The sequence below is a fragment of the Podarcis erhardii genome (assembly GCF_964252035.2).
Source record: "Podarcis erhardii genome assembly, chromosome: 2".
NCBI classification, from domain to species: Eukaryota; Metazoa; Chordata; class Lepidosauria; order Squamata; family Lacertidae; genus Podarcis; species Podarcis erhardii.
In genome coordinates, this window is record NC_138498.1 from 74,398,314 (window position 1) to 74,411,683 (window position 13,370).

Here is a 13,370-nt window from a genome sequence, read left to right on the forward strand (position 1 = left end):
AGTCAGACTGAATGGATGAAAGATAGGAATGGAACAAAAACAGCAGCTCAACCCATCACTTAGCAAATATGATGGCATAATATGGGGATTTGGATTTCTTCCTGGGCTCAGGTCTTTTTGTTAAGCTTTAGCCAGCTGATGAGTATAGTGAGGGTGCAATGTTGAATGTAGGAGACCCTGCTGCACATCCGCTAACGGGGTGGCTCTCTACCTACGAACCTAAGACCCTGCTGGGTCAGGGCAAAGACCCATCTAGTCCAGCATCCTGCCCTCACAGTGGCCAACCACATGCCCATGGGAAGACAACAAGTTGGGCCTGAGTGCAGCAGCGTGCTCTCCACTTGTAATTCCCAGTGACTGGTATTCAGAAGCAGACCATCTCCACCAAAACCTATTCAGGGGGATTGTGAGGTCCTTTCCAGATACAGATAGATGCGCACACCATCAAACATCTTTCCTCTACTCAGCACATTTCCCAGCACTCAGAACAATGATTATTTTGTTGCCGAGATGGTATTGTCTCTTCCCCCTACCTCCACCTGATATAATAGTGAGTGCTATGTAGAATGTGGTTATGCAAGTATAAGTACCTACTGCAGTGTCTGTGACATCACTGGCAACAAGCAGCACAGCTCCTTTGTACGCCATTTTGTAACCTTTAATTTTGTTCCCCAATCTTGTCTTGAGGCTGAGCATTCTCCCATTCAAACACGTATGCACTCTTTAAGCCCTTTAACAGCAACTTAAAATACTTGCTTAATTTTTTTCCTTGTTTTTTTTATGTCAACATACTGATTCTGAGTATATTGTTGTATTAATATATTACTACTGATGTGAATATTGTCTATTTTAATGCTGTTGAATGTATAGTTTATTTGATCATATATAATTGTAATTCTGTTAAAATATGAACAATTAATAAAAAGATAAAATATAACGAAAGGGCCAAACATGAGCAGGGATCCACCTCCCATCATCTCCCCACCACACACAGTATTGCCATGTCATTTCACAACCATTTTTCATTCTGTTCAATTGCTCTTCTTCCCAAGGAGTTCTTGGAGGCTGTGTGCTCTTCCACTCCAGTGCAGGGCGTACTTTTCCCATTAAAGAAATAGTACTTTGGCCACCCCATATATGTGTTTCTTTCATAACGAAATCTGGGGTGAGGGTTGTTTTCTAACAAGGCCCAAATACTATTTAGAATACTTACAATAAAGATAACTTATTACAGTTAACAGAAATAATTGATCCATCAGTCAGCTTCTCTATGTAGGGGGGGGTAGCAAGGGGAGAGGGTTACATACACAGATCAGCCACAGTATAGACCTTTGATTGCTTCCTGTGTGCAAAAAGGATAAATCTAAATATCTGCCATCTGTGCATATAGGCACCTAGACAACTAAGACAGGATGTGCACCATTAAGTGCATTTCCTATTAACCTGCACTGTATGAAGATGCATATTCTCTGGGCATTACAAGTTATACACATCTTGTTTGCCTGACTACATCTTCAAAGCCGATGGAGTTTGAACCATGTAAACACAAGCTCTATAGTATTTGCCTTGATCTATGTGATATTTCAACCTGAGTTCACTGATGGGCGATTAGACTTGGAGGCAAGCCTCAAGTTTGAAAGTTACTATTCTAGTCTGTCAGAGCAGCGTCCCACAGAATGAAGGTAAGCTTTTTATCCACTAAACAAACTACTGGCCATCCAGATATCATTGAACTATAACTCCTATCAGTCCTTAGCCTTGACTTTTTCTTTTTGTGCTTGTGTGGGAGTTGGGAGTCCCAGCAACTTCTGGAGCACCACAGGTTAGCCTTAAAGGCAGGTGAAGTAAGCTGAAAATATGTCCTTTAGCAAAAATAAAGTGAGGCAGTGCTTAGCTAAGTTAAGAAAATGAATGCAAGGTAAGTGGTCCATTCTTAACATTAAAAGGATTTGGCTGAGATATTTAGGTTAGAACTGCAGTCTTGGGAGCCAACTCATTTAGCAACAAGGAAGTGAGACAATTGCCTGCTATTGAATAGCCCATATAAATAGTACAAATTGTTAAGATTCAGTGGAATTGTGCTCCTTTTGTCTTTCAAAGGTGTAGGAACCTTCAGTCACTCAATTTCTATCTAGTACCTTGCAACATCTCCAGGATCTCATCCTAACTTCAGCATTTCTATGGACCATATCAAGCAGAAATCTATTGGGCATAAGAATGGCTAGAATGTGGAGGACTTTATAGGGTTGAAATAAAAGGGTGAGGTAGGCTTGGTTAAAGACGTAGAAGAACCAGAGGCTGCCTCCGAAACCAAATACTGTTTTTGGTGGATGCTGTCCGAAGCAACTCTTGGCTATGGGGGAAACATGCAGTGAGTGATAGAGGGTGTCTCTCCCTACTTTTCATTCCGCTTTTCCTTCTTTGTGGGGAAAGAGAGAGGCATCTCTACATTTTCATTCTGTTGCATAGAGAAGAGACTTTCGTCAGCACATGTGAATGACTTGAGTGTGTCTATATACATATGGATATATATTTTTTTCCAAAATGTATCTAGTAAAATAATGTTTAAATATGGGTTGCAGAAATTAGATACTCTGTAATTAATCTAAGATGTAATGGATTTTACAGTTTAAGGAACCAATTGTTGGTTTTAAATTAAGTTCTGTGCTAAAAATAAATAAATACTCTGATTATGGTTGGTGTGCATTTTCATCACTCTTAACAAAGATATGCCTATAGATGATCAGCTGATAGGCTGTTTAATATTCAGCATCTTCATCACATACCAGAACTCTGTGCCGGGAGAGGCTTAACTCTCATGCCATGACCAAATTCAGCAATAACCACTCCAGGCAAGGAAAAACAAGGCAATTCTCCTCAAGTACACAAGACGGAGCTGCATTCTATTCCTATTCCCCCCCCCCCCAACTTCTACATTAAAGTTGGGCTGTGCCAGTTCCTCCAGGGTGAGCAAAAAGTTGGTTTCAACAGCTGGTGAGAAAAAAGGAAACCTACACATAGCAAATATGGGAAATAGTGCTAATTATTCATGTGTATACATACCAATGCAAAAGCAAAACTTTATGTTTATTCCATAATCTCATTTTGCTGCAATTGCCTGTCAGCATAGTGATGCATTCTACTTTCATGGACAGTACGTGTAGCACAAATAAATACTGTGGAGAGAGGATAGAGCTGGTGACTTTCCTTTGATAATTCTGAATCCTAATCCAGCTAAAAGGAGTGCAGGTATGTTGCAAAGAAATACCTGTGTAATGTAAAATGTGTGTTGCACACTTTACTTAAAAGGTCCCACACTGCACTAAGGATTTTTATGTCTCCACCATGTGAGGCTTATAATTTGTATATTAAAACATTTCCCTTTCTAGCGTTTGGCTCCAATCTCCCGCTCCAAATGAGTGTCTCTCAAATACGCTTGTAAATTGCCTTTGGCAAGCAAATATGCATTCCTAGGTCCCCTGAAAATGACTGCTCTGCAGGCCTTGCATCTTCCAGATTAGTGGGAGTGCCCTCTTGCCCAACACACACATATTCTAGAAGTGGCACAGCTGCCACGCACGTGGGGCATCTCCCATTTCAGACCAATGTTTATTGCTGCTGTTGCTACAGTCGCTACTATAAAGTTCTTCTCCTCGCTATGGCAGGCCGATTTTGAAACCCTGAGCTCACGGTTTGTATGACCCTTGTGCATCCTTTGGAGTAATGGCAGCCCACTTAAAGCGGGCCTTATCCTTTACCCGCGAGGCCCGGAGCTGCCACTGGTCTCCCGCAGATGGGCTCCGGTCCCACTTGCGCCCCTATTGCTGCATTGCCACCTTCTCCTAACCAAGAGGCTGCTCGTTCGCAGAGAAGAAGAACTGGCTCCTAACAAACGCCAGCTTCCGGTTCGGGGATGGGCCCTTCCTTCCACACGTGCACTTGCCCCTCTGCGCTTCAAGGGCCGTGGGAAGCGCAGCCCGAGGCGGGCCGGCAGTGGTGACGGCGCGAAATCGTGCCCGAAACAAATATGGCGATCTCCGCCTCCTTACACCTTTGCCGTAAACTGCTAGGGGCTCCGCCGCTGGGCACGCTTCGCGCTCAAAGTGCGCGACGACTCCCTCGTTTCATTCGGAGGCGACTTGTCCAATCGGCGGCCGCCAACTCTACTGTCCCGAAAGCCCGCCTGGCCAACCGGGAAAGAGAGCGTGGAGACTTGCAACGGAGTGCTCCAATGGCAGCCTCGTACGTAGCAGGAAGAGGGGCAGGGCAGCCAATCGGGTTTCGGGTGGGCGGCGAGCGTGTCGTCAAGGTGCCGGCTGTGGAGGGGCTTTTTCCCAGTACGAGCCGAGCGAGCGGCCGAGGCGGGCGGTGAGAGGGAGGATGCGGGCAGCCAACGGGCTCTGGGCGGCGCTGGCCTTGATCCTGCTCCCTGGGGAGAGCCACGCTCTGCGGGAGGGAGACTGCGAAGGTGAGTCGCCGTCCCCGCGCGGATGGTCTGGGCAGCGGAGGGCGGAAGGGGCCCCTGGGGCTTCGCGGAGGGAGGGAGGGAGCGCGCTGCTGGGGTGGCCAGGTGGCAACGGCGCCTCCCCTTCACGAACACGGCCTCCCCTTGGCTTGGAAACCGGAGGCGAGTCTTGCTTCAGCCGCTGCTTCCACGCTTCTTTCCCCGGCCCGGTGCCGCTTTCCTCTCAATGGGATGGACGCTGGACCCCCACATCGCAAGGCTGCCATGGGGAGGGAGATGCCCTTGTAGCTGCCAGCCAGCGAGTCGGTTTGAACCAAGAAGGCTATGATCAGCGCGAGTGGCTGCGGGAGCTTTGGAGAAGAAGAGGAGAGGGGGTTCAAGTGTCCTGCCTGCTCTGTCTCTGTGAAAACCATTGAGAAGATGCAGCTGTCAAAGGGGTTTCCCCAGAAGCTGCTTATATAAGGAGTAGGGATAGACCCACATGTCTGGGTGTAGCTTTGAGGTCACCATTACTGCAGTGGGGGCTCATGGTAGTTGTCAGGGTCCTGCTTCCATAAGGAAGAAGTGGGGTTGATCCGTTGTTGTTGCTGCTAGCGAAGGAAGGTTAAAAGGATTGTTCCAGGTTTTGGGCTGTATGCTCCTGCCCCTGGGTTGGGAGCTTCCAGGGAAGCCCCCCTCAACTTCCTGCTGCTGGGAACCGTACACTTGACACTAGTGTGTGGGTGGGGGCCTTTTCTGCTGTGGCACCCTAGCTCAGGAATGTCTTTCCTTCTGAAATTCCTTTGCTCCCACAGACTACTGGCACGCAGGCACTAGGTGGAAATCAGACTGCCTTCTCAGACTCTGGGGCATTTGTGCTTTTTATGTTTGATATTAATGTGTTCCCTTTCCCCCCTTTGAATATGTGTTTTAAACAGGCTATGCTTTATTGTGACCTGCCCAGAAGTCCTAAGATGTGGGTTATAAGTTGTCTAAACAATCTCTTACCTCATTCCTTTCTGTAATCGTGACCTTCAGATTGATACTAAGTAGGATATATGCTGTGAATTATATCTACAGTGTGATATAGTTTCTATAATTGTAATGGCATGTATGGGTCCTCCCTTGTATGACTTAGTAAATGGTTACACCCACAGGTTGAAGGTCTCCTCTACGGTACTTATGTTCCTGGTTACACACTAATGCAGAAGACTCTGTTCCAGGATTTCTAATTGTTCAACCCTTAACTGAATGAGCAGCAGCTTGAGGAGATGCTTTTATTAATGTAGATTTGTTTCATGACTTGACTGAAGCCAAAGTTTGTTTCTGGAACGAACCAGTTTTCAATACAAAGTTTCGTCCTCGGAACACAAGGAATAATAGTGTTTTTAATAATGTGCAGAGTGCTGCTAATTCATGGTTGATAACACACAACCATTTTGGGTTGTATTATTTTCCCTATAATTTCTGCATTTCAGAAACCAAGCACATCTCAGCTTACAGTCTTTTGATCTTAAAGAGAATATGGCTCAGCCAAGGCAAAAACATCTTATAAGGCAGAGGTGATGCCCCAGTGCAGGTGCCTGATACCGTCCACCTCCCCACCCCCACCCCAAATTCTCCATTAATTTTGGCAGTGGCAGCAAAAAAAGGTATCACATTGGGGTGGCTAGATCTAGCATCCCACTGAGAATGCAAATTGCTCCTACCCCAGTCATTGGATTAAATATTTGATAACCAGAGAAGTGATGACACTCCCCCCCCCCCTCAGCTGGTCTTCATGAATCAACTGGGGAGACAGGTTGTGTGCAAAACTGTGGCCACATCCAACACTGCCCAAAGATTAATGTGAAATAGGGTAGCCGCCCCTGTTGTGGCTAAGAACGTTGTATGAAACATGCCCCTTCACAAGATAGTCTGCTGTCATAAATATGCCCAGTAGTTCATCTTCTACACTACTGTGTTGGCTTTCGATCTGCCATGCTTCATTCATTTTGTGTAAGCTAAAAAGAAGAGAGGAGAATTTCGGGGAAGAAGTTCATTTCAGCATTATATCTCCTTCACTTTACAGTGTGTGTTTCATTCTTGGGAAGATTCTACCAGAGCCTAAAGGAGAAGAATGTTGAGTTCACACCAAACAGTATTGAAAAAGAACTTTTAAAATCCTGTAAAGAAGCAAAAGGCAAAGAGAACCGTCTGGTAAGTATTTGTAACTGGGTTATGTATTTAAAACATTTTTACCTCATTATTCACCTGAAAAGGCAGTTTGTGCAGCTAATTAAAACGAGAGTCCCTCTGCACAGGCTTAGTTGTTTTTTTAAAATGCCAGGTGACAGTTGAAGGAGGGAATGTCCATTGGAGCTGGTCAAGTTCTGGTCGTAATTGGAATAAAAAACATAACTTAAGACAAAGAGGAAATAGTGAATGCACCTGTCTGTTTGTATCTATTTCCAACAATTTATAAATGGGTTCACACAGTAGTTTCTAAGCGGCCTACAATAATGATACAGAAGAGATACAATCAGTTCAAATTAGGCATTAAAAACTTGCTTAATGTGCTGGCTGAAATAAAAAGGGCTTCACTAAGCACTGAAGGTTTAGTGGGGAAGAGGCCTATCTGATCTCAGCCAGGAGGTTGTTCCATAGAGTTGGGCCCTCAATACTAAATGCACAGCTTCTTATAAGACACCTGTATTGCGCTGACAAAGTATTGCGCTCAAGCAAGTACCACTGAGAGTGTTATAAGAAATTCTTATTTAATAAATTTAGAAAAGTGTGTTGCAGTCATCCAACTTAGATGTAAGTGGGGCATATGTAACAAGACGTAGACCTGTTTTTTGTTTTGTTTTAAAGAGTGCAGCTGCCACACAAGCCTGTGCAGAAGTCCTTCTCTAACAGTAGTCACCACGTGGGCATCTGAGAGCAATGCTCTTTCCAAGAGGCCTTCCAAACATGGACCTGGTTTTTCCAAGAGCTGATAGCCCTGGGGAAAATACATTCTATGCCTAGTCTCTGAAAACATTTTTATTTAACCAACAGCTCTTTTGTCTTGTCAATTTTAATTTTAAACATCAACCTTGGTGTGTATGCCAATATCCAGACCAAGGTGGGCACTTTATTAGCGTAAGCACTTCTGCTTGCCTGATGGCACAATCTCCCCTCTTCCTCCATTGGACCCCAATGTGTTGTTCTGGGGATTCTTCTGATACACACACACAGCCAATTGGAAGGAAAGGCTGGGGAAGACATATTGCACTAGCAAAAGTCTGTGTGGGTTTCCAGAAGCAGGACTGGTTAGTTTGAATCCGGCCCCTTCACTAGATTCATACATTCTTTGCTCATTTCAAATGCCAAGTCAGGACCTAACTGATTTCCATTAGGTCCACTTTGAACATAACTTTTATGGTGAGTCAGTAGCTCATTAAATCAACCCACAACAAAGTAGAAAGTGGGTTGCACTGGAAACGAGTATACACACGAGGCAAAGGCAGGACTGTGCAATTAACGGAGAGTAGTCTCAAGCCATGGAGTGTAATATGTCTGCTTGATGTCTTTGTTATAACCAATGCTTGGGACTAGCTACAACTCAAGACAGTGTGAGGTACGTCCTCCCCATTTATCTCCCCAGACAGATAAATGTGGTTGTGGTACAGCAAGATGTGCTCTTTGTCCAGTTACTACCAACCTGCAATGAGGGGAGGAAGAATATAGGAAGCTGCCTTATACCAAGTCAAATGATTGATCTATCTAGCTCAGTATTGTTTACAGCAGCAGTAGGGAATGTCTACCCTGTGAGCCTAATTAGGCCTAGCAGGGGCCCTAATTTGGCCCCTGAGGTTCTCCCCCCAAAAACCATGGCCACTTGCCTCACATATGATATCATATGTGTCATCTGTGGGGCATGTAAAGATAGTAGCTGCAAAGGAACATTTGGAAGGTTAAAGTACACCTGATTGATCCTTGTTGACCACTGTCATGGGGGATTGGCTGCACTAGGAAGTTCCCAACAGGAATTCCCTAATGCAGTCTCCTTCAAAAAGGAGCTCTTGGTACTAATAACCAGTTGGTGCTGACAGCCATAAAAGGGATTTGGCAAACCCCTTTGCTGGCATCAGGTGGGTGGCCCAGCTGTCCAAGTTGACCTTTGGAGAGGAAGGGACCCAGCCACTAGGCATCTCCACTCCCAAGTCTACATTGACTGGTAGTGGCAGTTCAGGGTTTCACACGAGGAGCATTTCCAGCCCTACCTGGAGACACCAAAGATTGAAACAGATCATCTGCGTACAGAGCAGATGATCACCCTCCCCATAGAGCAGGGGTGGGGAAGCATTTGGCCCTGGTGGGCCAGATCTTTATCTCCTCCAGCCCCATGGGCCAATTTTTATAGGTGGGCAGGACCATCCACCTGCGAATCATGCAGCATTGTTATCATGTTGGGTGATTGGAACCTGTAAAGTTCACTTGCAAATGTAGGGGGAAATAGTTAAAAGGGCTTGGTTAGTCCCATGCTCAGTGATTCTAAAGTGGCAGATAATGAAGTGGGATGGCAGAAGCAGAGATGGGCTGGGTTAGAATGGTTCTGTGTTTCTCTTGGGGTTCTGAGGCCAAATAAACTTCTTGTGTGAATTGTAAGGGCAGGAGACCTAGTTGTGTCTATGATGCCTGCTCTCACAAATATATCCTTTTTAGATTAAAAAATAGTCTGGAAAAGTCAGGTGACCCATAATCAAATAAGTCATGTTGATCCACATGCCGCCTCTAAGACAAAGTTAAATCTCTCCAAGTCAATATTGGGGAGCCTGTGGACCTCCAGATGTTGTTGGACTACAACTCCCATTGGCACCAACCACTATGGTGATTGGTCACAAATGATGGAAGTTGTAGTCCAGCAACATTTGTAGGACCACATGTTCCCATTCCAGATCTAGGTGGTAGAAAGGCTCTGAATGGTGTGATTGATCTTGCATATTTCCTGTAAAAAAAGAGCAGCAACTCCTTGGAGCACTAAAAGTTCCTAATTAAGCTACCAGCCAGCACTTTCCTGTGTGAGACAAATTCTTCTGAAAAGGTTCAACCAAGAAGAAATTATCTTTAAATCATTGCCTGACCTCTCATTTTCTATTCATTCCCTTCTAGTGCTATTACATTGGAGCAACCAGTGATGCAGCCACTAAAATAACTAATGAGGTGTCAAAACCCCTGAGTAATCACATCCCTGTTGACAAGGTTTGTGAGAAACTGAAGAAGAAAGATAGTCAGATCTGTGACCTGAAATATGGTGAGTATAAGCAGATTACCAGTGATCTTTACTTTGGTCCTTGATATCTTCCTTATGTAGAGAGAGCAAGAGTCCTAAAGTTACTGGCTGTGTTGTGATAGAGAGGAAATGACTTGTGCTGTCATCTTGAGTTAGCCTGGCAGTATGCCCCATTGGAAAAAGTGCAACATACTTCCAAGTAAAAGACAAGATCTTACGCATATCAGTTAGATAAAACTTTTTCACCATTCCCCCTGCCCCCAATCATACAAAGATAAGGAAAATGGTAATAGAATGAATTCAGTACCAGAGAACTGCATTGAAACAGTGAAGACCCAACATGGTTCCTAGGAAAATACAATACAAATATAGCTGTGAACTATGGGCTGGTTATGAATATTGCTGAGGAGAATATGAGGTCGTAGAGCTGGAATGGAGGATCTGTGGCCCTCCAAATGTTGGACAACAACTTCTGTCATTCCTGACCATTGGCCATATTTGAACTGATAAGAGTCCAACAACATCTAGAAGGCCACAGATTTTCTCCTTGCTATAGAGGATCATCATCTCATTTATCTAGCTATTGGGTTTTTCATAGACGGTAGTTTCATGGTGAGGATGCTGAACTGTGACAATGGACTGATCAGATTTCAGACAAAAGGTTGAGCTACGTTGCATATAACGGACAAATTATCTGTCAGCTCCCACCAACACTTTCATTTTAGCAAGCCACAGTTGCTAATATATTCCAACCAGGCAAAGTATGCTTTGTCACAAACCAGGGAATTGGAGTACATATTTGAAAGATAATCTGCACGTGGCCGTTGTGTCCAGTTGGGGCTGTTCGCTTGTTGCCTAGGGATGTCAGAGATGCAGGGCAGCACACTCTTGCTTCTGACATCAGCCACTGAGCCAAGGGCCACTAGGCCACTTCCCTTGCCTCCAGGAACAACTTCAATGCAAAATACCTCCATGATTGCTTGACCTCTTATATTCCAGCTCCCATCACTGAGTTCATCTGCAATAGTGCTCAGGGTACAGCCTGTTAACTGCATTCTGTTCTCGACTCCTACTATACATTCCAGTGTCTTATCTTCCCCAAGTATAGATATTATCTGTGAAAACTTGTGCTCTTAATGAAAGTAGTCTCTAGGAGGTGCTATGACTTGTACTATTTCAGCTATGTGATAGCCATGTTTTGTTCTAAGGCTGCATTCCTATGATACTTGAACTGGGAACAAGTCCTCCTGAAATTTCTGAATTGTGGTCAGTTAAACTTGTGGACTAACAATGCTTCATACAGTAATATGCCCTTCTCTTTATCAGATAAACAGATTGACTTGAGCACTGTGGACCTGAAGAAACTGAGAGTCAAAGAACTGAAGAAGATTCTAGATGACTGGGGTGAAACATGCAAAGGCTGTGCAGAAAAGTCAGATTACATTCGGAAAATCAATGAACTGATGCCTCAGTATGCACCAAAAGCAGCCAGTTCACGGACAGACCTCTGACCACCATAGTGGCCTCTAGATCATTAGCAAATCAAACACAAACTATGTTAATCTTTCTTTTTTCTTTTCTGGAAAGCTGTTTTTGTAACTTATTTAACTGGGTTTCAAGTGTCAAAGTGAAGCGGTTCTTGCAATGCTGGTTCAACTGCCTCGTCGTGTCTCAAGTTTTTATTTCTTTTGTCTCCAGTTTATGTTTAAGACATCGACGTATGTATGGGATTTTTGAAATAAAAGTTAATAAAGCAAGTCTTGTCAGTTGCATTAATAGGATTTGTATGAGTTTTATGCAAGTCTGGCTGATGCCAACACAGATCCTTACTTCGTACTTGGTGCTTTGAGATTTAGGACTCATCTACACTTCCATTTGCTCTGCCGCTTTCCCCTGGGGAAACCTGCTTTTTACCAATGAATCGGAACAAACTGCAATCAGGTTTTCCACAGATTGCATTTGTTCTGATTCAGCAGGTTTTTCCAGTGAAAGCTGTGGGGAAAACAAGTAATTGCTTGGACCTGTGCTTTCTAAGCACAGGACAAGCAGAAAACTTCTTGGACCGATGCTTTTAGGAATGAGATGAGTGAGAATGGGTGAGCCCTAATAATGGCCATGTTTTGATAAAATGCTTATCTATGGGCTAGCATGGCTTCTGAGATACCTGCTCTTCTGACTAATGCCTTGTAAAATCTCTGCATTTTGCTACTTCACATCCAGGTGAACACGTGTGCTATATTTGGTCTTTGGATTATTGCATAGTCTAAAAAGTATTTGAGAGCCAGTTGGTGCTACCTGAAGTTGTTAAAAAAACAGTACTTTGCTTTCAGAAATTTAAGCCCCTGATCCTGTACAGCTGTACAATCAACCTGAGTGCTGTTTTTCTACAGCTCTGAGGTAAACTGGCACCATCTATGCAAGATAACTTCCTTGTATTCTGATTCTGTATTTACAGTTGTCAATACAGTACGGAATACAATCCTGACCAGCTACATCTATGTAAAGCAGGTGAATCTGGAATACGTAGCTTCTGTATATCCATGAAATAGTAATAATAAAAAAATGGGTAGGGGTTGATTTCAGGTTCTCTCATGCTCTTGGAAAGCTTTTTGGCAACTTCAGTTCATAAGTAAAAGAAGCAGTTAATATATACTAATGTAATAAAAGAGTGTGTTGTACCAGGTCATTTATGGAGACACCTTTAAATGACCACCCACACAAAATGCAGCTGTGAGCTAAACCCTTCATATACGGGTGGCTGGTACCAAAATCTCAATTCTCACCAAACGTTGACTAAAAACAGCATCATAGAGAAAAATATATTGCTCTTGAGAAAAATTACGTGTTTTAAACAACATGAACTTTAGGGCAGTTACTGTTGACAGATTACCCACCTGCATAACCTTCACCACTCCGCAGAAAAGACTGTTTTTGAAAAGTACAGCGTATATTTAAACTTCTGTTACAGCACAATCTCATGCACATTTACTGTTTTATGTGCTACATGTCTGGTCTCTGCTAGGACAAAATAACTGGACAGCATGGTTCTGAATGGGCCTGCAGTATTTTAGTATATATTTTTAATCAAGGTAATACAAAATGTAAGGATTTTGACTTTTTGAAGCTTATCCTTGGCTATATCCAGTGTTTGAAACTCCCATTGTTCTAGGTGCATTTTGTGACAATGAATTTCATTAGTGTGAACAGTTTCTGAGCTCTGGGTGCAGTACTGTGCCTAAGATTTCAGATTAGAACTGCAGAGTGGAAGGAAAGGAGGACCTTTTTCTGCCTCCCCACTTCCAGCTACTCTCTGAAGACTGGAGAAGAAACCCTTTAAAGAATATTAGGGGGGTGGGCAGGGGAAGGACTAGACCATGTGAAAAATGAACATAGTATTTTAGCTGCAGTTCATTTATTTTCAGCTTTGGATTCTTGTTATTTAAAAAGTGTGCCTAGACATTTCATTGTTGCACCCATAACTTAGATTTAAGGTGCCATTTAGCTTCTGGTTCTCTTTTCTCAGTTTCTAACACTATGTCTGAATAGATGAAAAAGACACCGTGGCTCCTTTAGGTAACAAGCTTTATCCTGTGCAGTTGTAGGCAAAACAGTCAGCATCTTTTCTACTTTCTGCATACGGAGCATGGATATTAACTACCGTTGCAGCAA

The 13,370-nt window shown here is 43.6% G+C and overlaps 1 protein-coding gene and 2 long non-coding RNA genes across 3 annotated transcripts; 2 read left to right on the forward strand and 1 right to left on the reverse strand.

The window, feature by feature from the left end:
- The first annotated feature begins 208 nt into the window (after positions 1 to 208).
- Positions 209 to 2,695, forward strand: LOC309335469. Its single transcript, XR_014153529.1, has 2 exons — positions 209 to 1,171; positions 1,205 to 2,695. It is a non-coding gene; the product is annotated as an uncharacterized lncRNA (long non-coding RNA).
- Positions 1,180 to 4,089, reverse strand: LOC309335470. The gene is made up of 2 exons (XR_014153530.1): positions 3,759 to 4,089; positions 1,180 to 2,991 (listed from the first exon to the last, which is right to left on the reverse strand). It is a non-coding gene; the product is annotated as an uncharacterized lncRNA (long non-coding RNA).
- Positions 4,090 to 4,310: 221 nt separating this feature from the next.
- Positions 4,311 to 11,456, forward strand: MANF (mesencephalic astrocyte derived neurotrophic factor). The gene is made up of 4 exons (XM_081849400.1): positions 4,311 to 4,468; positions 6,516 to 6,643; positions 9,581 to 9,722; positions 11,028 to 11,456. The coding sequence occupies exons 1-4, from the start codon at positions 4,381 to 4,383 to the stop codon at positions 11,210 to 11,212; spliced, it is 543 nt and encodes a 180-aa protein (XP_081705526.1). The 5' UTR covers positions 4,311 to 4,380; the 3' UTR covers positions 11,213 to 11,456.
- Positions 11,457 to 13,370: the final 1,914 nt, after the last annotated feature.